At 38.2% G+C, this 27,637-nt stretch overlaps 1 protein-coding gene across 2 annotated transcripts in view; it reads right to left on the bottom strand.

Annotated features, from left to right (window-relative positions):
• Ar (androgen receptor) overlaps positions 1-13,465 on the bottom strand; it is a 174,023-nt gene extending 160,558 nt beyond the window's left edge. The window contains exon 1 of one of the 2 annotated variants that reach the window (XM_036174681.1): positions 10,883-13,465. In XM_036174681.1, coding sequence (XP_036030574.1) covers positions 10,883-12,438 — 1,556 coding nt within the window. In that variant the 5' untranslated portion in view covers positions 12,439-13,465. The remainder of the gene's footprint in view (positions 1-10,882) is intronic. The other variant, XM_036174680.1, reaches the window with a different exon arrangement.
• Between the last annotated feature and the right edge of the window lie 14,172 nt (positions 13,466-27,637).

Genomic DNA, 27,637 nt, shown 5'->3' with positions numbered 1-27,637 from the left:
ATAAATTGTTTGAGCAGAATTTTTATTTTCACAATATTAATTCTGCTAATTTATGAGCATGGGAGGCCTTTACATCTTGTACTATCCTTCTTAGTATCTTCAGTCAGAGATTTAAAGTTTCCAACATTATTGAAGTCTTTCACTTCCTTATATTTATTCCTAGACATTTTAATTTTTTCAAGGCTATTGTGGATGAGAGTATGTGAATTAGTTTTCCCATCCTGCTTATTGTTGGTGTATAGAAAGGTTACCAATTTTTGTAAGTTGATTTTATATCCTGTCACTTTGCTGAAAAGTGGTCATCATTTCTGGAAACTTTCTAGTGGAGTCTCTGGGACCTCTTAATTATAATACTTTATCACCTGGAATTAAGGAAAAGTTGCCTTATTTCCTATTTCTATTTCCTAAATTTATTTCTAGATTTACTCCTCTAGCTAGTGCTTCAAACACTGTGTTGAAAAGGAATGGTTATGATGGAAAGCCCTAATTTGTCCCTAATTTTAATGTGATTGTTTTTACTTTTTTCTCCATTAGGATGATTTTGACTATTGAGGTGTGCTTCTTCAAGAACTATTCTTTCTAAAACTTTTATAATGAGGACATTTTGGATTTATTATATGCCTGAATTCAGTTCAGAAGTATTTTAGTGAGAATTTTTGAATTTATGTTGTCAGGGATATTATCCTGTAGTTTTCCTTGGTTGGTGTATCTTTACCTGGTTTTGATACAAGAGTAATACTGGCTTCATAGAAGAAATTGAAAGTGAATTCTAGCTCTGAATGTTTAGATTTGAGTATGTATCCTGAAGTAACCCTAAAAGTCAGGAATGTAAAAAAGGGACATTTATTGAAGGGAGAGGAAATGTTCTAGAATAGTGGTTCTCAACCTTTCTAGTGCTATGACCATTTAATATAGTTTCTCATGTTGTGGTGATCCCCAATCATAAAATTATTTTCATTGTCATGTCATAACTGTAATTTTGCTACTGTTGTGAATCATAATGTAAATATATGTGTTTTTGATGGTCTTAGGTGACCCATGTGAAAGGGTTGTTCAACCTCCAAGGAGTAGTGCTACAGGTTGAGAACTGCTGAGAGGAAGAGACAGGGGAGAGAGAAGACAGAGAGAGAGAGAGAGAGAGAGAGAGAGAGAGAGAGAGAGAGAGAGAGAGAATAGCAGGACATGTGTACTATGAAAGGGGAAATGTAAAAATGAGTGTGGTTACTTTAACTGGAGGGCAGGGAGGAAGGGTACTATTGAGGAAGGAGTGATCTGACGAAATTTGAAAATGACATAGGGAAACGTATTATTTCATTAGCTTACTTAAAAACAAATATATGAATAAATATTAATATAAATAGTGATATAGATTATATTGATATATAGATAATGTTCACCTCAAGCACCATAGACTGACCAAAGGAAATTTCTCTTTGAGTAGTTAGTTCATGGAAGTCCAAGAGACCCCCAAGGCAATGTAGACTATTGCTACTACCCTTGATTACCTCCCTAAACCCTAAGGGAAGAGATTATTAATGAAGATCCCAGGCACTTTGGACACAGGACTTGAAGGAAATGAGCTAGAACTCACCTGGAAGCCTCCCTGGGGAATAGCTTTCATAGTATCCAAAGGTGCTATGCAAGCTTCAAAGACAGAAAAACATTCAGTATTCCTACCCAGCTGTAAAGCTTTTGAAGCACAACAGTGACTAGCCAGTAAAATATTCTTAATGGTACAATAGTGGACCTATTATTTTTTTCTCTTATTCCTTGAATCATTTCACTTGTGTTTATCTCTTCCTTCCATGTGGAAAAAGACTCATTTATTTAGAGACTCAAAACAAGCCTCTGTGTCAATTGAAACCTTCAGAGCAGGATAATTCCTCTTTTTAATAATATTTTTATTTTATAATTAACTTAATTTCACGTATCGGCCACGTCTCAACATCGCTCTCTCTCATACGATCCCTCCTCTCTCCCACCAATTGGACTCCTGGAGTTCCACCTGGGGCTTGGCCTTGGGTCTCTGCATCCACTTCCATCAGACACTGAATGAGAGTTCTATCATGACAGCCAGGGTGTTAGGCCATCAGATCACTAGACCAGGTCTACTCAGGCACTCTCTCAACCATTGCCAGTAGTCTACAGTGGAGGTATCTTTGTGGATTTTTGGGGACCTTTCTAGCACTCTGCTTCTTCCTATTACCCTGGGGTCTTCATTCATCATGGTATCCCCCTCTCTGTTCTCCCACTCTGCTCTAGGACCCATTTCTAGGACCCATTTCTGGGCCCTATCCCTTGCCCGAGAATTCTTCTTGATCTGACCACCACACTGGGTGCCTTCATAGACTCTGACACAACACTAAGGCTCATTAATTACCTTGAATTTAATTCATTACTTATATCATTGCAGATTTCTCCAGTCAAAGACATCAGAATATATTCTCAGCAAATGCAATGACATAGTCAAGAAACTGTTGAAGAAACTAGTAATTATTATTACTGGAGTGGTAATGTTGAATAAATAGAAATAGACTGCAACCTCTGACTTCACTGTCTTTTCAGAAGTACTATATTCCCTTGCTTGAAATATCTATCAAGACCTGTAACCAATTGATTGGTATCAGTCATGTCTCCATCTATTTTTATAAGGATTAAAGACACCCACAGGGAGTGGGTATCATGTATCATGATGCTGCTTTTCTTTTGTCTTGAAGTTCTTTGAAAACTGTGACTACAGAACTATCTCTCAGCTGGATCTCCTTTTAAAAAAATGTACATCCTTCTGACACGTGCTGGCAATATAGCAGGTGCTTAATGAAAACTAGTTGATTAACAGAGGCTTGTTTTTGTCCTGGGAATAGACTCTAGGACCTCCTACTTACTAGCCAAGAAGTTTATCATTGAGCTAAATTCCCAATCTGAAGAATTCTTTTTACAAAACTAACTTTATTGCTGATAATCTTCTAAAGACAGCTATTTGATCAAACAGGACCAGTTTTTCTGGGTTACTAGCAATTCAGTGACTATTATTAGGGTACAGAAGCTGAATCTGATTATGTATGACTCTTACACGAGCACGTTAACGAGACCAAAGTCCAGTACCCATATAAATCCTTGTTTCTTGGATGTGGTGTATATCATTGAAAGGGAGGCTACTTTACATTCGTATAAATATACCACTTCCTTACCTAGAAATACATACATATCATAAGGAGTGAAAGCATTTACTTTCTCCAAAAGACAATATATAAAACCATAATATTGTGACTTTGGCTATTTTCACAAATATAAAAATAACCCAAAAATAACTGGTGCCTTTTCCAGACTAGTTTAATTTTGTTACCTTTTCATGATAATTTTGTATTTAGCAGTCAAAATTGTTTCTTACTCACTTCTTAATAATTATTAACTCCAAAATGTAATACAAAGAACTATTAGCTGTTATTTGCAAATACTCTCATTATCCTCAAAATGGATGACATTATTAGTTCTAATTGACAGTTAAGCTGGATAAAACTGACGTTTCTTCACCTAGATAAGATTAAATGAAGTATGTTTTATCAGTGCACTAAAAGAAACTCTTACTATTTAAACATCTAAGGCATTCACATTTCTGGCACATGAAGCAAGGTAGCAAGGTATAACATTATATTTTAAAATCTCCTATATTTCTTAGCACTGGCAATGAACAATTTGAAAAGAAAAGCAAAAGACAATTATGTTTATAATAATATATAATACTGAGGAATAAATTTGATAAAAAGAAATGCAAATTTTATATTCTGAAGACTCAGAAAACAGTTTTTGAATAAAGGCATAAGTGGTATGCAAATTCATTCATCAGAAAACCTGGCAGCAATAATTCCCAAATTAATCTACATATTGGACACAATCTCTATCAAAATTCTAGGTGGTTCTGTGTAGGACCTGACAATATTATACCAAATAATATGGAAGTTCAAGGGACCTCAAACAGATAAGACAATATTGAAAACAACAAAGTTGGAAGACTCATACTTAATTTCAAAAGTTAGTAAAAATGTATAGCAATCCAAGCAACATAGAAATGGGATGAATAAAGATATATAGATCAGTGAATACAGTTGAATGCTAAGAAATACCTCGCTTCCACGGGTAATGGATTTGTACAAAGAATTCTGAGACAGTTAAATGGGAAAGGGCTCAACTAGTGATTCCATGACAACTAGACATCTACATGCATAAAAATGGACTAGACCACTACTTCACATCATATATGAATATTAAATAAATGATGATCAAGCACCTAAACATAATTAACTAAAACTAGAAACTCATAGAAGGAAACATGGATATATACCTTTTTGTCTTAGAGTTAGGGAAAGCCTCTTAATATGTAACACTAAATTCATAGTCCAAAAAAAAGTGGATAAACTGAATTTTGTCAAAATGTGAAGTTACAAATATTCACAAACCATAATCCATTAAAGGACTTTTATCAAAACATATGTTTTAAAGGACTAATAATAATTCAATGTCAAAAAAACAACCCAACTAAACATGAGCAAAGAATATGCATAAACATTTTGACAAAAAAGATAAAAACAGACAAAAACATATGAAAATATATTGAATATTGTCATTAAAAAAGTATACATGAAGATGACAACGAGATACTGATTCACACCCACTAGATAGCAATATCAACAACAATAATAATAATAATAATAATACTATGAGGCTGGAGAGACATTTAAGTTCTAAAGAACATTTGCTGTGCTTCCAGAGGGTCTCTGGTCCAGCATTTATATCAGGTGGTTCACACCTTTCTTCCAGATGATATAATGCCCTCTTCTGTCCTCCATGGGTACCCACACCTGTGCATATATGCACACAGACACATATATACATAATCAAATCTAATAAAATGTGATAATGTATGAGCAAGATATGCAGAAAATGGCATGTTCATAGAATGCTGCAAGAGTTCTAAAATAATGTGGACACTTTTGAAACAGCTTGGCATATTCTTATAAGATTAAAAACACAGGTATGATATGACATAGTATTTCTCTTACTAATTACCCTACCCAAGAGATTTAAAACCAGGTTTACACACACACACACACACACACACACACACACACACACACACAAATAAATACTATACATAGGAGATGGAGAGATGGCTCCAAGTTTAAAAGCACTTGTTACTCTTGCAGAGGAAACCTGGTTTGTTTTCCAGTACCCACATGGTGGCTCACAACTATCCAAAATTCCATTTCCAAGGAACAAGATGCCCCAGGCATGCATATGGTGCACATTCAAACATGTAGGCGAAACACTCATACATATAAAATAATATAAATAAATATAAGTTTAAATAAATGTGCATGAATGTTTGCAGCAATAATATTAGTAATAATATTATTATTAGCTAGTGATGACAATAATTTCCATAAACTGACAAAATGTGGCATAATCTACAAAATAAACAAAATTATTCACCTGTGAAAAAATAATGAAGCATTGACTATGTGATTTAACATGAATGAACCTAAGAAGCATTATTCTACATGAAAGAACCTAGTCACAAAAGAACTAGTATTACATGGTTCTATTTAGATGAAATGGCAGAATGAATAAATCCATAGAGACTAAGAGCAGATTAATGGTAGATCAGCATTGGCAGTGGATAGAGGGGTGACTGCTACCAAGCATATAGGATTTTTGGGGGGCTGAATAAAATGTTCTAAAATTGACTGTGATAATAGATCCATAACTCAGGATGTACTACTATATATACTGAAATATGCACTTTATGTAGGTAAATTATATGGATTGTGAATTATGTTTCAATTAACCTGTTGCTGACAAAATAGAACTCTGATACTACATGATCTAAATTGGCAACATTCTCTACTGACCAACAGCCATTCTCAACCCTGATGTGTCTGGTAGATTGGCAGCAATCAGTGTGAGAGAGAAGAGTGGCATCATTCATGAGTTTGCAAACCATAATTGGTGCCCTTTCAGCTCTGTGATGCAGACACTAAATGCAGCCCTTACTGAGTAACAATCTAAAACATTAGAATCAGGAGAGACGCTTCCAGAAGCTTTGTGTTGTGCTTCAGAGAGGTTTCCCCAAATGGTCATCATGTATACAAAATGTAACTTTCTAATATTCTGACTACTAGCGAGGGAGTTAACAGAACATTAAGCCTTGCTGGCCTACTTGAAGGTATTTGAGTATTAGTGAATAAACTGGAAAATACAGGATATGTCTAAAAATGTAGAATTATCTTATATGCCACAAAGGACAGCAAATGGTGGTAATCATATGGTAATTCACAAGTCATTATTTAAAAATCATTGCTGTGTTTAGGATGAGGATAACGCAGTATAAATGAAGTGCTGACGGGGTAACCGAAGGAGAGTGATTTCCTTACTTTTTTCTTTGTTTACCAATAATCATTTGCATGTCACCTGAGCACCCTCATGTGAAGACTAGCACTGACCTAGACATACAGAATAGGGGAATAAAGACTGATCCAGACAGAGTTTTTGGGAAAAAGAGAGTATAATTATTCTCGGTGTCTGAGAAAAGGTTATCAAAAGGGCTAAAAGAGGGAAAAGGACAGAGGTTGAGATAGGCTGTGTGGATAGCTCAGTTCAGAGGGCCCTGGATTCAAACCCCAGTACTGCAGGACACATACATACATACATACACATATACATACATACATACATACATACATACATACATACATACATACATACTATAGACAGACAGACACAGATACAGACACATACATACATACACTAAATACTTCACTAAGTCTTCAATTTATGCAAGCTATCTCCCACAACTTTCGCAGCAACTGCTGAACCTGTCTCTAATCACAAGGTAAAAATGTCCTGCTGTGAGGCTATTCATTTTACAGTTCCTTCTTGTGATCTTTTCTTATCTTCTACCTGCCAGATTTTCATTCAAGAGATTCTTTAGGAGCATGCCACAGGTGTAATAAGAAAAAAAAAAAAACCCTGAGAAGTAGAGTTTATATTTCAATGTCAAAGGCATGTTAGGAGTGAAATAAACGCAAACCAGGCATAGGCAGCATTTGAGGAAGCTGCAGACAAAGACAAAATGGAGGAGTTGGGGGTTGGGGAAAGATTTCCTTTTCACTCCTTTACCAACATCACAAAATGCAATTTTTGGTTTGCTTTTTATTATTATTATTTTTCAATATCATGAGTTCAGATATGATTATAAATCAAGCCTCTTGCTCTTTCCCACCTAGTCTGCATTCTCTTCTTTGCTTAAAGAGAGCTCCAAATGAAATTAATTGTCCTAATATCACCATAAGTAATAACAATAATAAATTGTCCATGTTCAATTCATAGGATACCACCAAGAATGGCCACTGTATGTTTTTGCAAATAAAGAGATTAAAGAATCCTTTGTTTAAAAGCATTTATGTAAACCAGATGAAAAACTAAAACAGTGAGGAAAAAAAATGAAGAAAATTTAACGTGCCAATAAATTCAATATATTATTTCCAAGTATCAGCTCCATGAATGAAACTCTGATGAAGTAAAATTAGCACTGCCAAGAAAATACCCCAAACCAACCCTACAACTGAAAAACTCCAAGCTGCTTAAAAAACATGACACCAAGCTGAGAGAGATTGCCTACATAAGAGGGTCCTGCCATGAAAGCATCTTGGGACTACTTACAAATGGGGTGCCAATGGACTTGGCTATTTGACATTGGGTTCTAATGACTGGCACCCAGAAAGAACTCACTATGTGTTTACTGACTACAGAGGACAGACACTCCTTCTCAATGTTACTGATTCTGAAAGCCTAGAGGCAGAAATCATTCATTGATCCTAAAACAAAATTTTGCTTAACAAGACAAACTATATATTATATGATACCCTGGAAAAAATTCTTGGTAACGAGGAAGGAGAACGGAGATAAAATGGGAATTGATAGAAATGCTGTACTTAGAAAATAATAATAATAGGCAAGACTTTCCAATGCCAAGGCACTACTCAAATAATGCCTATTATGGATTCTAGAACAAACAAATAAGAAATAGTAATTTCCACTCTGCTTCTAAGTAATTTCTCTAAACCCAAATTCAAATTCTTGCATGGGCTCTTTAGGGCTCTAAATTTGTAAGAATCAATGTTTACCACAGTATTATGCTGCTAAGTTGTAGTCTTGTTTGATCACCAAGAGAAAACAGCTCCATAAAAATAGCATCAGGCTTTTAAACAAGACCCATTACTTTTATTTTTCCTTCTGTTCAAAACATATACTAAACTAAGGAAAAAAAGATTGGGACTACCTTCAGCTTCTGCCTTCTCAGTAGAAACGTGGCTGATGTATGACAAAGTTACTGTTTCAGTTAGCAAAGCTAAAAAAGTCTCCCTCATGTAATTAATGTTCATGATAACACACAAGAGAAAAAAGGAGGAACCCAAAAAGTTATGAGAAGCTTCCAGAATTTGGGGGTTTTTTAAACTCAAAATCAGCATACAGTACATGCCACCTAGGGGGAATGAGCTCTGGGCTTGCCTTTAAAAAGCTTTTGCCTTTCATCCAGTTATGCCTGTGAAGTAAGGGGAAACAATAGAAAGTAAGAAGATATTTCCATTTTAGAGATTGTTGGCATGCTCATTAGATCAGTTGAATAATTTTCAAGAAAATGATTCAAATAATTTTTCTAGACCTTAGAAACGGAGTTTATCAACTCAGTCAGAACTTCATTGACTCTAGTACATTCTCACTAGTTGAGCTCAATAATTTAAAGAGTGTCAATGAGGCTTCAAAGTATAATATTCATCCTAATAGAGAAGGTACCCCTCTTATTAAGAACTGAGATAAAGTCAGAATACTTACTATATAAGTGCTAGAAAGTATTTTTATTTACTGGCTGGAAATTCAGACTGAATTCTCAAAACTACATCTTAAACTAACACAGAGAACTGCTACTTTCCTTCTTGTTAAGTGAGCAAGTTGGGGTGGGGTATCTAGAAGGCCAGATGGCTTAGGTGGCTAGTCTTAGCATCATGCTAAGTTAGGAGGCACTTTAGATAGTCCCACCCAAAGAAAAGTTTGTAGTAAAAGAGGTATTCCGTTCTCTAGTTGACAACCCTAGGGAAAAAAAAATAACCATACTGAGTAAAACTATTCTCATAAAATGAAGACCTTTTATCCCATAGTAAAAACCACCACAAAAATAAACACTCTAACTTAACTGGAAAAGATCTGATATCAAATGAATCTTTGAAAATCCTGTAAGACAAACCTTCAAAACCAAATAGAATATAAGCCGCGATAAGAAACTGTTTCTTCAACAGCTCAGAAAAAGCGTATTTTTTGAAAATCCATCTTCTTTTTTAAAATTTTTTATTTTTGGACACTGTCCTAACAACCAAGAACAATAAAATATTAGAAATTGTTAGAATCAAGTCAACAAAATTATAGTATATCTAACAAAGAGATTTGGGAGATGTCACAGATAAAAGAAAACCATTTGAGAAACAGACAAATTCATGGGGAGCATGAGCACTTCAGGAAAACCAAGCCTAGGCATTAATTATTCAGTCAATACTCCATCTTATCAGATGAAAAGATTATCTTAACCTAGTGGGGAAAACTTTTCAACTAGTCTCTAGGAGGCTCGAGAAGCAATAAATACTTTTAATAAGGCGAAATTGCCCACTACTTTTCTCCTGTCCTAATTAGAACCGTGGGACAACATTATGGTTCATAGGTCACTGACAGTTCTTACTCAATTTGTTATCACGAGCAACTCATGTTTTAAAATATAAATATGTCCTTAAAACGAAAAATGTAATGAGGTGCCTTACTCTTCCCTCCCCAGTAGAAATTTCTGAGCACACTCAAGTAGCAGGACATGTTTAACAGTTTTGTTTTGTTTGCAATACTTGTGAGTCAAAATCAAACCTGCTTAAATTGTTCGCTTATAGTACCTTCTTTTCTTTTCAGGTCTAATTCAAGCCCGAAATAGAGACTTCTGATGTGTTCTAATCTACACAGAAATAAAACACATTTCAAGAGGAAACTGGCCCATATAATTACTCCCAACAGTGAGCCAATGCTGAGAAATCCGTGAGAGCAAAGTTTCCCTGGTGTTTACCATGAAAGCTACCCCAACTACCTGCTGTAAATGTGCCCTGTTGGATTCTCTAGGCTGACCTCCAACCAGAGAGCAAGTCCCTGGTTGCTTCCTGGGAAGAAATTGCACTTCTTCACACCGGGGCCCTCAGCAACTAGAGGCGGCTTTTCTTTAGGAACTGAGAAATTCTATTATCTCTCTTTGAAGGATACGGGCCGAAATCAGGTTTTTACTTTTATTTTCCTTTTATTATGCCAAGACCATGCACGGACGGGAAGGTGAATGTTAACAAACCCATAGACAAGAAACTGCCCACATTTCTGATCATGTTTCTAGGACTTTGAGGAAAGCAGAGGAAAAAAACAGTGAAGGGTTTATGAGCGTCATTTCTGAAAAATGGCCCATGCAATTGGATTTAAGTTTAGTACTTGGAACACTTAGTACTTGGAATATCAGAAAGATTTTAATGGGGGGATTTTAGGTGTCTGAGGGAAGTGTAGGGAAATCTCAAAGGTCACCAATTAGCACTCGGAGCGCAGCAAAGATTCCTGGGCTTAGGTGGAACTTTTCACAAGAGGACAGTCCCCAGGAGGGCTCCAGATGTAGGGCAGTCCTGCCGATAGAACTGACTGAGCTGTTTTAGGATCCCTCGGAATGTTCTCTTGTGCGGGACTGTCTACATCCCCAAAACGCAAACTGCTGCTCTGTGCCCTTGGTTAAAAGGCGGCATTTTTAGGAGAAACTTACCGCATGTCTCCATAAGGTCCGGAGTAGTTCTCCATCCAAGGTCCCATCTCACTTTTGATGCAACCAGGACTAGGATAGGGCGCTCTGTTCACCACTCCACTGGGGTACCACACTTCAGAGGCAGAGAAGTCACCCTCCTGGCTCGCCAGCCCCTGAGGGGGGCGAGTGTAGCCATAGGGGGCTACAGGCCCGGCTTCGCTCGAGCTGCTGCTGCCGCCCCCGCCGCCTGGCCCGTATAATTGGCCTTCTTCGGCTGTGAAGAGAGTGTGCCAGGAAGAAGAGGCGGTGGCTGGGGGCGATCCAGTGCTGGGTCCGGCTGCACTCCCTCCGTGTAGGCTAGCCAAGTCCCCATAGCGGCATTGCGCTGCGGCCGCAGCCCAGGGGCTGCTGTAGTCCAGAGGGTTCTCCAGCTTGATGCGGGCGTGTGGATGGATAGAGGGTTGGGAGTGCGGCGGCCCGGTCAGAGCCAGAGGAAAGTTGTAGTAGTCGCGATTCTGGTATGCTGCTGCCTCATCCACTGCTCCGGATTTATACAGAGACAGAGTGGACGGGATCTCAAGTGTCCCAGAGCTACCTGCTTCACTGCTGCCAGAGCAGCCCAGGCTCTCGCTTTCCAGCCCTTTGGCATAACCTCCCTTGAAAGAGGAAAACTCAGCAGTCTCTTCCGTGCCTTTGCCCGGGCCCTCGTCCAGGGGAAGACCTTTGCATTCGGCCAGTGGCGCACAGGGAGCGGGACGCACCGCGGGTGGACCTCCCAGGAGCGACGCGTACATGCAATCTCCCCGAAGCTGTTCCCCTGGACTCAGATGTTCCAATGCTTCCACACCCAATCCCATAGACACAGACACTGCTTTACACAACTCCTTGGCACTGTCAGATATGGTGGAATTGCCCCCTAGGTAACTATCCTTGGAGGAAGAGGGAGCCCCAGTGGCCTCCCTTGCTCTCGCGCTGCTGCCACTGCCTTCGGATATTACCTCCTGCTGCTGTTGCTGCTGCTGCTGCTGCTGCTGCTGCTGCTGCTGCTGCTGCTGCTGAAGAAGTTGCATGGTGCCGGCCTCACTCAGGATGTCTTTAATGTCGGTGGAGCAGCTGCTTAAGCCTGGGAAAGCGGGGCCCAGCAGGGACAACGTGGATGGGGCAGCTGAGTCATTCTCATCTGGAGGAGCTGGTGGCTGCTGCGGCAGCCCCTTGCCAGGAGCTGTGGCAGTCCCAGGCTCTGGGAGGCAGCCGCTCTCAGGGTGGCCCTCAGAGGCTGACTGCTGCTGTGAAGGTTGCTGTTCCTCCTCCAGGGCCAGGTAGCCTGTGGGGCCTCTGATGTGGGCTTGGGGAGAGCCATCCTCGCCATGCTGCTGCTGCCGCCGCCGCCGGGGGCTAGTCTCTTGTCGCTGCTGCAAACAGGCGCCTGGAGGTGCTATGCTAGCGGCCTCAGGGTGCCTGGGGCCCGGGTTCTGGATTGCTTCGCGCACGCTCTGGAACAGATTCTGGAAAGCTCCTCGATAGGTTTTGGAAGGGGGGCGTGGGTAGACCCTTCCCAGCCCTAACTGCACTTCCATCCTTGAGCTTGTCTGTATCTTTCACTGAATTCCCTTATCCTGTCTCCTCGTCTCTTGCTCTGAAGAGTTCAACTGACTGATGATGTAGTAGCTGCAGCTAGCTGCCCACCTGCGGGAAGCTCCGGGGAAGAAAACTTGCAGGAGGAAAAAAAAAGCGCCCAGATAGCCTCAAAGTCTCCTGTAAAGGAAGGCACGCACTAGACAGGATCTGCCCTGCTAGTTTCACAGTCTGTCCCTAAATACTTGAAGAACAGATTAAAAGATGCTCAAAGCTTGACTTGGGGGAAAGGAAAATCCTCTGCTTTCCACATGCAATGTCCACTGAAGCAGGTGCAAATAAGAATTGGGCTATTTTCCTTTTGTTTTCTTTTAGCTTTTGTTTTGCTTTCGACTACAGAAGCCCTGACTGCCTTTTCATCTTTTGATTTCTAGCTCCACACGCAGGGTGAGGGGCAGGCAGGTGGAGGTGCAGGGGGAGAACCTGGAATCAGGGGCTTTCCAGGCGTGCTGTTGCTCCTCTGTCTCTGTGCTCTCAAAAACCTTCTTTGCAACAAGCTCGTCTGCTCTCAGCCAAAGGGAGTTACCTCTGTGCAAACTGGCTGGCAGAGCTGGGGGTGTAGGGGAGAGAGAGGGTTGGCCAGGAAGCCTGCCTAGTCAGCTCCCGGAGAGGGGACCTGGGAGGGGGTAGAGGGTGGAGGGGAGGATGACAAAGGCAGCTGTAGTCCTACCCGACACTTTCCTCGCTTCCTCTGCGTCTCCGGCAGCTTTTAGAAACTTCACCGAAGAGGAAAGGGCAGCTCCGGGGCGGCGGCTTCGAAGCCGCCGCGCTGCAACAGGCGTCGGCTGTCGCTGAGCTGGGGCTGGCGTGGTCTGTCCCTTTAGCTTCCGTATGGCACTTGAGTGGTTAGCTCAGTCTTTTCCCCTCTCTTGCCCTCTCAGCCTCCAGATTTGCTCCGGACCCTCTGGCTCTCCCAGCCGGCTGGCTCCCAGGGATCTCCGAGGGGGCGCTGGGAGATGGAAAGCAAATGCAACAGTTTGTGAGTCGGTCCCGCCCCCGCGGGCCGGCCTCCCTGCCTTCCCACCTCCTTTCTCTCTCCCCTCCCCTCCCCTCCCTTTTCCTTTTCTCCCCTCCTCTCACCACAAGCCAGCGCAGGGTGGCTTTAAAGAACCAAGTGCTGGCATAGTATGGGTGAAGGCTAGAGTGACTCCCTGTAGCCGCCAAGGACCCCTCTTCCCCAAATACCCTTGTTTTCCGGAACTAGGTTTTGGGCTCCAGACTAGAAGCTTTAATTTGGAGTGATTTTTAACAGACAAGTCTACCTGCTCTCCAGAAGGCGAGCACAGGCCCGATTTCAGATTTCATTCCTAAACCCAATCCCAAAACAGATTCTTGGAAGTGGAAAAGGGAGGAACGGGCACTAAAAGTACCAGCTACCAATAGTTATTAAGGGTTCTTCCCAGGGTCCACCAGCACAAACAGAAGGGGGAGTCCCAACAAATTAAAGAACAAGCTGCAGTCATGCATGCCAACTCTTGTAGAAACCTTTGAGATTCTCCAATACAGTAGACAGGAATTCTTGACACCATGCCATTTGCCCTGAGATTTCTGGGTCCAAGAAATCAGAGGTCATTTCTACCTTATTTCCTGCCCTTCTTCCTGTTGAGGATTACCTGTAACTGACTCTTTTCACTTCTCCAGACTCGCAAAGGAAAAAAAAAAGGAAACGAAAAAGAAAAAATTCTTTTAGACAAGTGTGCAAACACAAATGTCAGAAACACGGGTCCTGTGCAAATGGATCCTTGGTTTTGTCCAAAGGTTTTTTTGTATATAGATGCCTTGAGATTTCCAAATTGTTTGCTCTTGAATACTCCTATCCTACATAGAGAAATTACTATGGAGGGTTGTTCTTTCTTCTGATGGACAGGTAGGAGTGAAGGCAAGTGAGCAACAGAGAGTGGAGGGTAGACTATTCAGGATTCCTTACAGAAAGACTGTAGACCTACAGATAGTTTATACATCTGGATCTGTGGAAGGTCTCTGTTCCAAAAGACACACAAAGTTTGTTTTGTGAGACTCACATTGTAAATACTTGTTTTTATTTTTAAATTTTTTTGTTAGGGTTTTCTTTCTTTCTTTGTTCTTTTCTTTTCTTTTTCTTTTTTTTGAGACAGGGTTTCTCTGTGTAGCTTTGTGCCTTTCCTGGATCTCACTCTGTAGACCAGGCTGGCCTTGAACTCACAGAGATCTGCCTCTCCCTCCCCAGCGCCACTACCGCCTGGCTTATCTTTCTTTTGAGGCAGGGCAACATTTGTTTTGTACAGCAGGTAAGTCTTGAACTTATGAATCCCCTGACTCAGCTTCCCAAATCCTGGGGCTGGTGGACTAAGCTGTCACACCTGGTTTCCATGTTTACAGGCCTCTACAGTGAGGGGAAAAGCTTTAACCTGTGTAGTGAAAATTTCCCCTGGCCAAATAAGTGAGCTCAATGGGGAAAAGAAGGCTATAGATCAACTATATTTCACAAATGAATGATTGAATCTAGGGTATTTTTGTACTCTCTATATTAACAGTACATTAATTGTACTCTCATCAGCTCCACATCTCTTGAGAAATGGTCATTACAACCTCATATCTATCAAAGCTTTTCCACTATTCTAGTCAAAGGGGATTGAATCAACTGGCAAGACAGCAGAACAGAATGAATATATGTCTCAGAGCCAGGAGAACTATTTGGCTATAGATTGACAGTGGAAGAGGCCACTGATGGAAGTGACTGAACAATGACAAAAGAAAAGAGGCCAGGAAAAAATACTGTGAGAAATAATTCATCTTTCAAAAAGTGAAAGCACAATAAATATTCCAACCAAAGAATGAAATAGTCTGAAGTTTATGTTGCTTCCACAGCATCAAGTTGTCTTAACAGAATTCCTCACAGAAAATTGAAGCCCAAATACCTCCCCTCAGAAGGCTGTTGCGACAGTGAAAAGAGATACAATGTATAAAAGAGATTTGTGAATAGGGAAGCATTCTGAAAGTTTGAAGGATGTCCTTTTACACACACACACACACACACACACACACACACACACACACACACACTTATGGGTAAAGGCCACAGGACTACAGTGGATGCCTGCATGATGTTGTTCCTGAGAGGGCACCCAACATGTTTCTTTTTACAAGGTCTTACACTGGCCTAGACCTCATTAAATAGGCTAAGCAGGTTGGTCAGTGAGTCTCTGCCTCCACGGTGTTGGGGTTCAAAGTGTGCAGTCCCATTCCCTGGCTTTTTGTTTATATGTGTGCTAGGGATCAAGCTCAGACCCTCATGATTGCTACTCAGGACCTTTCCAGATTGAGCTGTCTTCCCAATCTTTTTTTTAAAAACTTCTAAAGTGAAAGAAACTCTCACCAATTACCGTGATGGAGAAAGTTGACTACTGTGATCACATATGGCCATATCCATTATTTGAACTTTGTACTCTGATCCCCTTCTCAAATCTTGTTTACCCACTTTTGTTTTTACGATCAAGAGACAACTGCTAAAGAATATGACATAAATTAGTACTTACACAATCTTTTTCTCTTGCTTCCTCCCACTCTTTTTTCTCCTTTGAAATATTTTTAGCCATTGAATAGAATCCATGGTGTTCTCCCAGGTCATTTGACTTCATAGTAAGTATCTCTAACAAATTCAGGCGGCTTTTAGAATGGAATTTTCCCTAGCCTTTGCTTTGGAAAACTAGAGCAAGTTAACCTTCGAAACATGGTGGGTATTTTCATAGTCTTATGAGTATATGCTGACATATTTCACAAATCTGTTTACTTCTCTTAATCTGGCTGCTTTCAATATAGTTCAAGACACTCATTTCCTATGTGCACAGCTCTTTCTTTGCCAATTAGTCCTTGATCAAGCAAATGGATTATATATGTAGCTTTATAAAGATAGAATTTACATACAATGAACCACATACATTTAATGTTGTACAAATTGCTAATTTTTGAAACTTGTCAATATATGCATCTACAGATAATAGTATTTCCTTTCAAGACACCAAACTGATGTATATGGAAGCATTCTTTTGTGCTTATTTGGGCTTCTTCTCCCACATTTCCCACTCAGGCAGCTGATGATTGATCTGTCAATATAGATTTCACCCAGAATTTACAGCAATGGAATCATAAAATATGTACTTTTTTGTGTTCACTAAGCCTAATGTTTTGATATCCATCCAAATTCTTATATGGATTAGTACATAATTATTTCTTCTTTATTGCTAAATAGTTTTCCTTTGTGTTCCTATATCACAATTATTTATCTACTCACTTTTCACAAAGACATATATTCTTTTAGGATGGGGCTATTACTAGTAAATATACTATGAACATTAATAAAAAGATTCTTTTGAACATATGATTTAACTTTGCTTAAATAAATAATACACTGAAATTGATTGGATGATTCACAGGGCAGTTATATGTTTACTTTTGTAACAAAACGCCAAGCTGTTCTGAAATAGTTACACCAATTTGCATATAAAAATTTTACCCACACTTGATATGGCCAACATATATTTAATACTAACATTTCAGTCAGGTGAATGAAAGATTCTGACTGAATTTGCATTTGTCCAATGAATATTTATGAATAAGGTTTTATATTTGCTTATGCTTCATTTGTTCATTTTTTATTTTAATTGAAATATAATTATAAAATTATATAATTTCTTTCCTTTCCTTCTTCCAAACCCCCATCCCACCTTTACTCACTTTCAAATCTATAGCCTCTTTCTTTAATTATGATTGTTATACACACACACACACACACACACACACACAATGTTCATAAACATACAAATACAATCAGCTTAGTCTACTTCATATGATTTAGATATATACAATTTCAGACCACTTGATACTGGAAAAATAAATAGAAGGCTCATCTCTGGGGAAGATTGTTCTATCAGTAATGTTAGGTATCTGTATATGTTTGTCAAGAGGTAGGACCCCTTGAGATTTCTTTGCCTTTCTTCCTAGCACTCAGGAGGCAGAGACAGGCAGATCTCTGTGAGTTCAAGGCCAGCCTGGGCTACAGAGTGAAAGGTGCCAAAGCTGCATGTGGTGGTATTGTGTTCCCCAAAATATTGTGTACCCTAATAAACTTATCTAGGGTCAGAGAACAGAACAGCCACTAGATACAGAGGCTAGAAAATGGTGGCACTCATGCTTTTAAGGCTAGTATTCCAGAGGCAGAAATCCTCCTGGATCTCTGAGTTCCAGGCCACACTTAAAACAGCCAGGCATGGTGACTCACGCCTTTAATCCCAGGAAATGAGCCTTTAATCCCAGGAAGTGAGGGCAGAAAGAAGAAAGGTATATAAGGCGTGAAGACCAGGAACTAGTAGCATCTGGCTGGTTAAGCTTTCAGGCTTTCGAGAAGCACAGTTCAGCTGAGATCCATTTGGATGAGGACTCAGAGGCTTCCAGTCTGAGAAAACAGGAACAGCTGAGGAATTGGCAAAGTGAGGTGGCTGTAGTTTGTTCTGCTTCTCTGATCTTCCAATTTTAATCCCAGTATCTGGCTCCAAGTTTTATTTTGTTAATAAGACTCTTTAAGATTCATGCTACAGCTGCACAGAGAAACCCTGTCTTGAAAAAAAAAAGAAAGAAAGAAAAGACAAGAGATTTCTTCATTCCATTTTAGCTTTCTATTAGTGTTGTAGTTGTCTGCATCATGTTTAGGAAGCTGTATTATTGAGGTGTCATGAGTGTTATTTTTAGGAGGCAAAATCTCACAGTAGATTTCCTGGACCCCCCCCTTTTTTTCCTCACAATTTTCTGTTCCTTCTTCCATTATGTTCTCTGAACCTCAGGTGCAACAACTGTTTTGTACATGCAGCCATTGGGCACTCCATGGTCAATTGTTCTCTATATTTTTACCAGTTGTGGTTTTCTATAATGGTTTTCATCTGCTAAAAAGAGAAATTTCTTTGTTGAGGGGTGTGAGCTACACTTATGTGGATAAGTAGAATGAATATAGTTAGGAATTACGCTAGCCTAGTAGAGAAGTGGTGATATGTTCTCTAAAATCCATGACCTCGCTATGCTTTGGTGGTTGGTAAGGTTTCCAGTGCCAGACATTTTTTCCTCCTGTTGAGTGGGCCATAAGCCCAATTTTGGAGCCATTCTTTGTTATCAGTCTAAGAGATTCTCAAAACAATATAGGCTTTTGCTATTGTTTGAGGTTGCTTCCCAGAGGTTTAAGGTAAATCCCCATTGCTGAAGATACCATGCACTTTAGATGCAGGACTCAGAAGATACAATCTAAATATCATCTGAAAACCTCCTCCCTGAGAATTAACTTTCATAGTGCCAGAAGGTATTATTAAAGCTGCCACGGAAGGGAAGCCATTAGTTGTCCTAAATACCTATAGACCAAAACAATGGTCAGCATGGAAAGATATAACTAAAGTTGTGATGGTGGAATGTCTTTAGTATTTATATGAAAATTTTCTTCAATATTTTATTAATTTCCTCCATTTTATATTTTTTTGAGAATTACATACATGAGTATTCTATTATCATGGTTTCTATTCCTCCCTTTTCCTCTTCCACTCTTCCTGTATATCTCTCAACTTCCTACCAAATTTATGACTTCTTTTGTAATTATTGTTTTTTTCTACACAGACAGACAGACAGATATATGCAACCTGCTGAGTCAACTTAATGTTGCATATTTATGTATATGTGTAGGACTGACCACTTGGAATTGGCTAACCTATCATTCAGCTTGTTCTGGAAAAGACTGATTCTTTCTTTCTTAGCAGCCATTAAATACTTATAGTTCTTCATCCAAGGGTGAGGCCTTGTAAAATTTTCTCCATCCATAATGTCATGTAAATTGATGTTGTCATTGTATAGGACTTGTCTAGGGCACCATATTGTTGAGATTTCACAGATACAACTTTCTTGTAAAAGATTTTATGGTCTTCCAGCTCTTACAATCTTTCTATCGCTTCTCTCATAGTGATCCTTGAGCCTTAGGTGTAGAGATTGTATGGTGATACATCAGTTAGCACTGAGTACCCCATGGTCAGTTTTGATCTGCATTGTTTTTTTCCTGAGTAGTTGAAAAGATCTACAATACCAGGAGTAAGTTCTCTCCTATTGAGTGGACCTTATTACCAATTGATAGATTGATGTTGGTTACTCCCAAGATATAAGTGCCTTTTTTTTGCAACAATAAGATTATCTTGTCATTCTGGTCAATATTGTGGTTCTTAAGCTTCACAGATTTGAAGGATTATTGATGGCTCTTCTCCCTTAGATAGCCTCCTCAGATACTGAGGACTATTTCTCAGATAGGAGATTTCCAAGTCATTTCTAGGTTAATTCTCCCAAGTTATATGTCCAAAAATTGTATGGTAACTTCAGCAATGAGGTCTTAATTTCAAGTTCTAGGAGGTAACCAAGGGCAACAGTAATAACCAAATATTGTTTTAGGGTTCTCTTGGACTCTCCTAACCAACAACTCAAAGGGATGTTTTCCATGCCTAGCAATGGGAATTTTGTAAGATAATCTATGGTTCTTGAGGTGAGCATTATTTACATACAAATGGAAAATATATGTTATGATTCATTACAGTAGCAAGATTACAATTATGAAGTAGTAACAAAAATAATTTTGTGGTCAGAGGTCACCACAACATGAGAAACTGGATTAAAGGGTCATAGGCATTTGGAAGGTTGAGAACTACTACTCTAGAGCTACTTTTTCCTCCACCATCATGACCAATTCTTGATTTCTGGGTATGTTCCACATTATATACTCTCATCTAAAGATTATGAAATGGGATCCATAAATAAGAGAAAGCATGTATCATTTGTCTTTCTAGGTTTGAGTTATATCACTATAATTTTTCTAAATCCATCCATTTACCTGAAAATTTCATGATTCCAGTTTTCTTTACATCTGTGTGTGTATCACATTTTCATTATCAATTCATCAACTGAAAGATACTTAGGTTGTTTCCATTTGTTGTGGATATCGCTCTGTGTAAATAAAATGTTGATTGGCCAGTAGCCAGGCAGAAAGTATAGGTGGGACAAGCAGAAAAGAGAATTCTGGGCAGTGGAAGGGTGAGGCAGAGAGACTGCCAGCTGCCGCCATGACAAGGAAGATGTAAGGTACTGGTAAGCCACAAGCCATGTGGCAAAATACAGATTAATAGAAATGGGCTGAATATAAGAGTAAGAGCTAGACAATGGTAGGCCTAAGCTAATGGCCAAGCAGTTTAAATAATATAAGTGTGTGTATGTTTATTTTATAAGTGGGTTGTCTGACCAATGGGGCTTGGTGGGGGCTGGAGAGAAGGTCTCAGCTACATCCATTCTCTAGCAATCATGAGTATGATGTTAATGAACATGGTTGACCAAGCATTTGTGGAGTAAGATATTGAGTCCTTTGGGCTTATGCCAAGGATTTGTATAACCTGAGCATGTAGTAGATATATTTTGGTATTTTGAGAATTCTACACACCAATTTTAGTAGTGGCTGTAACAGTTTGTAATCCTACCAAATGCAAATAAAGTCACTGTTCTCTGCCAGCCCACATTTATTCACAATTGTTTTCTTTTTCTTTCTTTCTTTCTTTCTTTCTTTCTTCCTTCCTTCCTTCCTTCCTTCCTTCCTTCCTTCCTTTCTTTCTTTCTTTCTTTCTTTCTTTCTTTCTTTCCTTCATTCTTCCCAGTTATCCTTCTAATTTTGTGAGTTTCTTTCTTTTTCTTTTGTGTAGCTTCTGCATAAAAGGGAAGAGTTATGCTATCTATCTTTTTAAGTTAGGCTTATTTTAATGACATGGTAATCTCCAATTCTACCCAGTTTGCTTCAAATGGCATAATTTCATTTTTTCTTCATGCCTTAATAAAACTCCTTTATGTATTTATACTATATAGTGGGAATTTGTTCTACCAATTAGCTTTGAGGTATAAGCCTTATTGCATGGCTTCTGATCCGAGTATGTGATCACTTGAAAGGAGAGGGGGTGGGGTCAGGGTCTTTCTTCTTGAGGTGGAATCAGAAAGTTGGATCCATTTGCTCCTGGCAGAATGGACACTGGCTGTTCACTTGGTGCTGTATTCGTGAGAGTATCTTCCCCTTTATTTCTTTAATAAATCCTTATTACCCCCTTAAACAGACTCATGTGGATTTCTCATAATAATATTATATTTCCTTTATTTATTAGTCTGTTGACTGATAGGATGATTCCATTTATTTTAGTGTTTTTTAAACAAGTGTCTGTTTGTTTAATTTTTTTATAATAATTTATTTTGATCGTATTCTTTCCCCTTTTCCAGATCTTCCCCACCTCCTTACACACTCAATTTCATATTCTATCGCTCTCTAATAAAAACAAAAAGAAACTAAAAACAAACAAGAAAAGCTATGTCTCTTGAAGACTAAACATTTTAAATTTAACATTTATTTGCCCCCTTTTCAGTTATGTTTTTGGTTTCAAATCAAGTAAATACTTTTCTAACTCGAGATCACAAATATTCCATCTCTGTGTTTTTATTGGAGATACATTATTTCACTATTACATTTAAATGTACAACCTAATTTGAGTTATGTATATGTATATATATATATATATATCTTTTTTCAGTTATCTCTAGAGTATGTCTTTCTTTACAGCATCCTTATGAGAGGTCCATAACCACCATGGCAGGATCCTGTTAACAGGCAGACAGGTATGACACTGGTTCAGTAGTTGAGAACTCACATTTTAAGACATAACCGTCAAGGAGAGAGAGAGAAAAAGAGACAGAGACAGAGGAGAGGGAGAGACAGAGAGACACACATACAGAGACACAGAGAGAAAGACAGAGAGAGGTTAGGAATGGCAGGCATCTTTTGAAACCTTAAACCTGCCTGCCCCCAGTGACATACCTCCTTCAACAAGACCTTACTTCCTAATTCTTCACAAAGTTTCACCAAGTGGGGACTAAGTATTCAAGCATATGAACCTATGGGCCCACTCTCATTTAAATTGTCACAGCTTCAAAAATGTACATTCCTAGCTCACAATGCAAAATCCATTCAATCCATTGCTCAGAGTCTTTATAGCCTTCTTGTTTCAGCAGTGTTTAAAAGTCCATATTCAAAGTATTCTTTGGGACTCAATGCAAAAACAAATAGCTGTAAACCTTCAGAAAATTAAAGAGAATACATAGCCCCATTGTACAGAGGCACAGAATAAGAGTTTCCATTCCCAGAGGGAAGAATAAGGTGCTAGAAAGCAAGGATCAGATTATAGCAAAACCAGATCTCACAGTTTATGTTCATCATATGGGACACATGGTGGCATTATGTGAAGTCTAAATGCCATGGGAGTCTATATTTCATTATAGTTGGAAGCCACATGACAAACCTACTGGGCTGACTGTAAGCATTTTATATGGTTTTCCTTGGCAGACATTCCAAATTCTTAGCATCTCCAAATTTAAGATTCCTTCCATCATTGATGCTACTGTTGTAGCATTACAAATACTTCTCTCATGGACTGTCTGCAGACATCTTAATGCTATCACATATTGCCTAATTTCCAAGAATTTTGATATGAAAATCTGGGTGGAGTCATTCATGATCCTGTGGCTCTTGCATTCTACATACCTGCAAAGTCACCTTTGCATGGACAGCAGTAGGCTTCTATTAGTTTTAAGAGTAACTAGAAACCTTGGACTATAGCTCTGATATAGCCTTTGAGTTCTTAGGCAGTTGAACATGGTGAAACAATTCCTGAAAAGAGAAAAAAAACAACCCCCCCCACAAATGTCTAGGCATCCCTGTGCTACCACAGTGTCCCAGAGCTGTTCCCAGCTCAAGAAAAAAATATTATTTAAAAACAAGTTGACTCTTTCATACTCTTGAACCTTGATGGATGTGGCCTGATCAAAATACCTGTAATGCCAGTAAGGTATTTTTCTTCAGTTTTCAATGCAAAATGTTCAACTTATTTGTAATAAGACTGATGCCTTCAGAAACCATGCTTTTCTTAGCCTCAATGTTATACTCTATTTTTTGGTCAAAATGAAAGATTTTCTAAACTTTTTACTCTGATTTTTCCTCCCGTGTATCACTGTAAGCCTAGCCAACAGAAGCAAGGGTACCACCATCAGCGTGGCTCAGTGTATAAATATACTGGTATTACAAGTATGACCACTTGATGTAGAAGGAGAAAACTGACTCCCACAAGTTGCACCCTGACCTTTACATGTGCAACATTGCATATGCATGCCTACCTACATCATACACAGGTATAAAAAAAGAAATAAATTTAGAAATAAGCAGAAAAGAAAACATGCTATAGCTTTAACATTGCACTGACTTCAAACTTCATCACACTTTTAAATTCAACATCTTAACAAGTTTCATTATATAAATAGAATGTAGACACATTCACCAGTATGTAGCATAAATGGGATCTAGTTCACAATATATTCCTCATTCACATCTGAAAATCATGCACACAGTTTTAACTTTTCTGTTTTCCATGAGCTTTTCAGAGTGAGCTATACTTCATATTCAAATAATAATGGTAAGTAATAAATATCTACTGAGTGAGTAAATAATTGTTTTTATACATGTTAAATTCTGTTCCAAAACTTGGAGTTTGGTTTGAGTTAAAACAAACAATCAAAAACTTTTTTTTTTTATCAAGTTGCAAGCAAAACAGAGAATCCCTCTAATGTATTAACTTAACAAATATTTATTAAGTACTTATTATTTGCCAGGCTCAGTGCTAGATACTTGGGACTCACTACTGAATAGGATAGTGTGGATCCAGGAAAGAATGTGAAAAGCCACTTAAATAACTAAATTTGACTTGGGCTGGAGATAAGGATTTAAACTTACAAAAACAGTCCTCCAAAGTCAGCACTCTTTTGATGTGTGAACACATACTATTTTGTCCTCATAATGAGCAGCAACATAATATTTTCTCCCTGTTTTTCAGTGTTAGAACCTACCTCTTGTATTATTCCTCTGAGAGCTTCAAATCGGACCTGTCTGATCATTGCCCTGTTACAAGCTCTTTTCAGAAAAATTAGAACAGAAGCTTTTTTCAAAATGACAAATATGATCATATAATTTCTCTACTCTATAATATTTAATTGCTTAAACTAGGGTTTTCAAGTTCTTCTTAACTAAACGTATTGAAGAAAGCCTGACATCAAAATTCAAAGGTTTGTAGTAGAGACCGGCTGGTTAGAGAGTAGTTCATTGTCAGACAGAAATATGACTTCAATGTTCCACATTATTTTCAAGAACAGAATTATTCCCAATTTTAATATGATATCTCCTGATTTTAAAAAATTCTTGACTACTAGTTTAGGTAGCTTAAAATTATCATGCAGTTGGATGGTGGCGCACGCCTTTAATCCCAGCACTTGGGAGGCAGAGGCAGGTGGATCTTTGTGATTTCAAATCCTGAATGGTCTACAGAGCGAGTTCCAGGACAGCCAGGGACACACAAAGAAACCCTGTCTCGGAAAAACAAAAAAATCATCATGCAAAGATGAGGTTTACCTGTGGACAAAAGTCAGCTTATGGGCTGCAAATCTTTAACTCTCTGACCTTCAGGTTCAAGTCCAAGGTTCAAGTTCTACAGCCTAACCTTAAATGATCACCACAATTAGACTGTAATCTCTCTCTGCAGCCACTTCTTCCACTTCTTTCTCTTGTCAGTCACATCCTATTCTTTGGGCTTTCTATGGACATACATTATTCTCTCAGACCTGACTATCTTTATTCCACACTGTTCTCTTTTTCTGAACAATTTAGTCATCTTTTCCTTCATGAACAAATGTATCTCACTATTTAAAACAGTTCAAACAATGAGTTGTCTGGTAAGCTTTATAGATTTTTGAAGCACAGTTCATTTATGTGATACTTTCTTTTTATCTCCTTTAAGATACTTAATCAAATCAGATAATTATCCTAATTTCATAGATATAGATATTTCTATTTAAGTAGGCAGTGTTCCTCCATTTGTAGTTAATGTCATTTATTCACATTTTGCTTGCTCAGAATATAAGTAGAAATTCTGTTTGTACCAGGTACTTGGGAAGGCACTAGGACTAAGAGTTCTAAATGTTCCATTTAACCAAAATAAAGGTATAAAGCATTAAATTACAAAACTGTAAAAAGGAAAACAGATAACTTTAACCACACTTCAGGTGTTTGGTCACTAATAATAATCCACTACAACTCTACTATGTTACATTACACAGGCATTACAGGACGTTGAAAATGACTTGTTTTACATATGACATTGGATGAATAACTATTATTAATTTGAATAGAGGACACAGATAAGTCTTGACAATGTTAAGTAATTTACACAAGATCAATAAATTTATAAAAGACAGGGTCCAACCTATGAACTTACGCATTTTATTAATATTTGCTGATCTTTTAATCTCTATACTTTAGCAGCCTCTCTGAAGCTTGTCCATTCATTACATGCAGGCTGTACATGAACAAAGGTGTTATGTAATGTTTAGTTTAACAAGGCATTCATTTTGAAACAGAATTGTAGTCTTATATTAGGTAAAAAATAAAAGATAATTTCAATTTATCTTAATATTTTTATGATCTTTGATTTAATGTCTTAATCACTTTGCACCTGTTTTAATTTGCTGGTAAAATAGAGTTAACGATAACTTCCATCTTGATTGTTTTTTTATGAAAACAGAACAAATAATGAATGTTAACCAAATGTGTAATAATGATTGTTAGAACTGCCTACTGATTATGTGATAATGTATGTTTTTTTTTTATAGTCCTCAACAACTCTCTAAAGGAAATAGGATTGCTCATTGTTATTATTATTTATTTTTTCTGTGCTAAGGATGGACGCAAGGGCCTCACGTATACTATCCAAGTGGTCTACTGCTGAGGTACCACCTAGTCAATTTTCCATTTTAAGATGATAATGTTGAGTTTGAGGTTGAGTCTGCCTGACACAAACAAAATGTCACATTGCCTTTTATGCATTAGCAAGCTGTTGTTTACTGGTACTGTGTATAAAATGTTTACTTTATAAACTATGTAAGGATATTTGACCTCAAGTTCAGGTGCTTGCAATAATAATGGGATTCAAAGTTTAAATTCCATTTCAATGATTTCTCCATCTGAAGGAGGAGTCAATAGTTAGAACTTTCAATAAGACCCTCTCTTCTTTCCTACCTAGTCTCATATTTCTCTAATATAAAGGTATACATAATATCAAGTCTACCCTAGAAATGACCTTGCAAAAATTATCTTCTATAAAATGCATATTTGTAGATGGCAACATACAGAAAATCTTACTTCACATTCATTTTGACTGCACTATTAATTGACAAAGGACTTCTAAATGAAAAATAATCATTACAGAAAATTTCATCTCAATACTTTTAAGGATAGTTTATTCTAACAAAGAGAAAACAATATAAAGAATGAAGAAATACAAGATTTTTATCTTTTATTTTTATTTTTTTAAGAAGATAAGCAAGATAGACTCTTGCCCCAACTAACCAAAGGAAAAAGAGGTGACCAAATTAACAGAATCAGAAAACAACAGGCACCAATGACATTTAGACTACTGTAAAGTATGATCCTACTTTGTTTTATCATTTAAAACCAGGAGTCAAATATCAGGGTAATAACCTGAAAGATCAGATAAGCAGAGCATCAGCCACTAAAGAGTTCTTACTGCTACAAATTCTCAGACCAAATGGGCCTGAGATCTGATCTCCACTTCCAGAGTGCTGGGATTAAAGATGTGAGCCTCCCAAGTGCTGGGATTAAAGGTATGAGTCACCACCACATGGCCTCTATGGTTAACTAGTGGTTAGCTCTGCGTTCTGATCTCTGGGCAAGCTTTATTTGTCAGAACACAAACAAAATATCATACAACATTTCTCCCTTTTTGTCTAAACAAAAAGCACAGGTTTTAACTAACAGAAAAACTATATACAATAAGTACAATAACTATATACAAGAATATACAGGCAATAATGATATTAACAATGTCTAGCCCATTAGCATTTGACAAATTCAGAGAAAATACTCCATTATTTGTCCCATATTGGTGAGTCTAAAATGTTGTACCTAATTTACTTTTTATCTTAACTTGGATTACCAACCCAAAACTA

This window comes from Onychomys torridus, chromosome X (genome assembly GCF_903995425.1).
Source record: "Onychomys torridus chromosome X, mOncTor1.1, whole genome shotgun sequence".
In the NCBI taxonomy this organism is placed as follows: Eukaryota; Metazoa; Chordata; class Mammalia; order Rodentia; family Cricetidae; genus Onychomys; species Onychomys torridus.
Note: the sequence above shows the minus strand (reverse complement) of the source record. Positions and strands in the feature narration are given on the sequence as shown.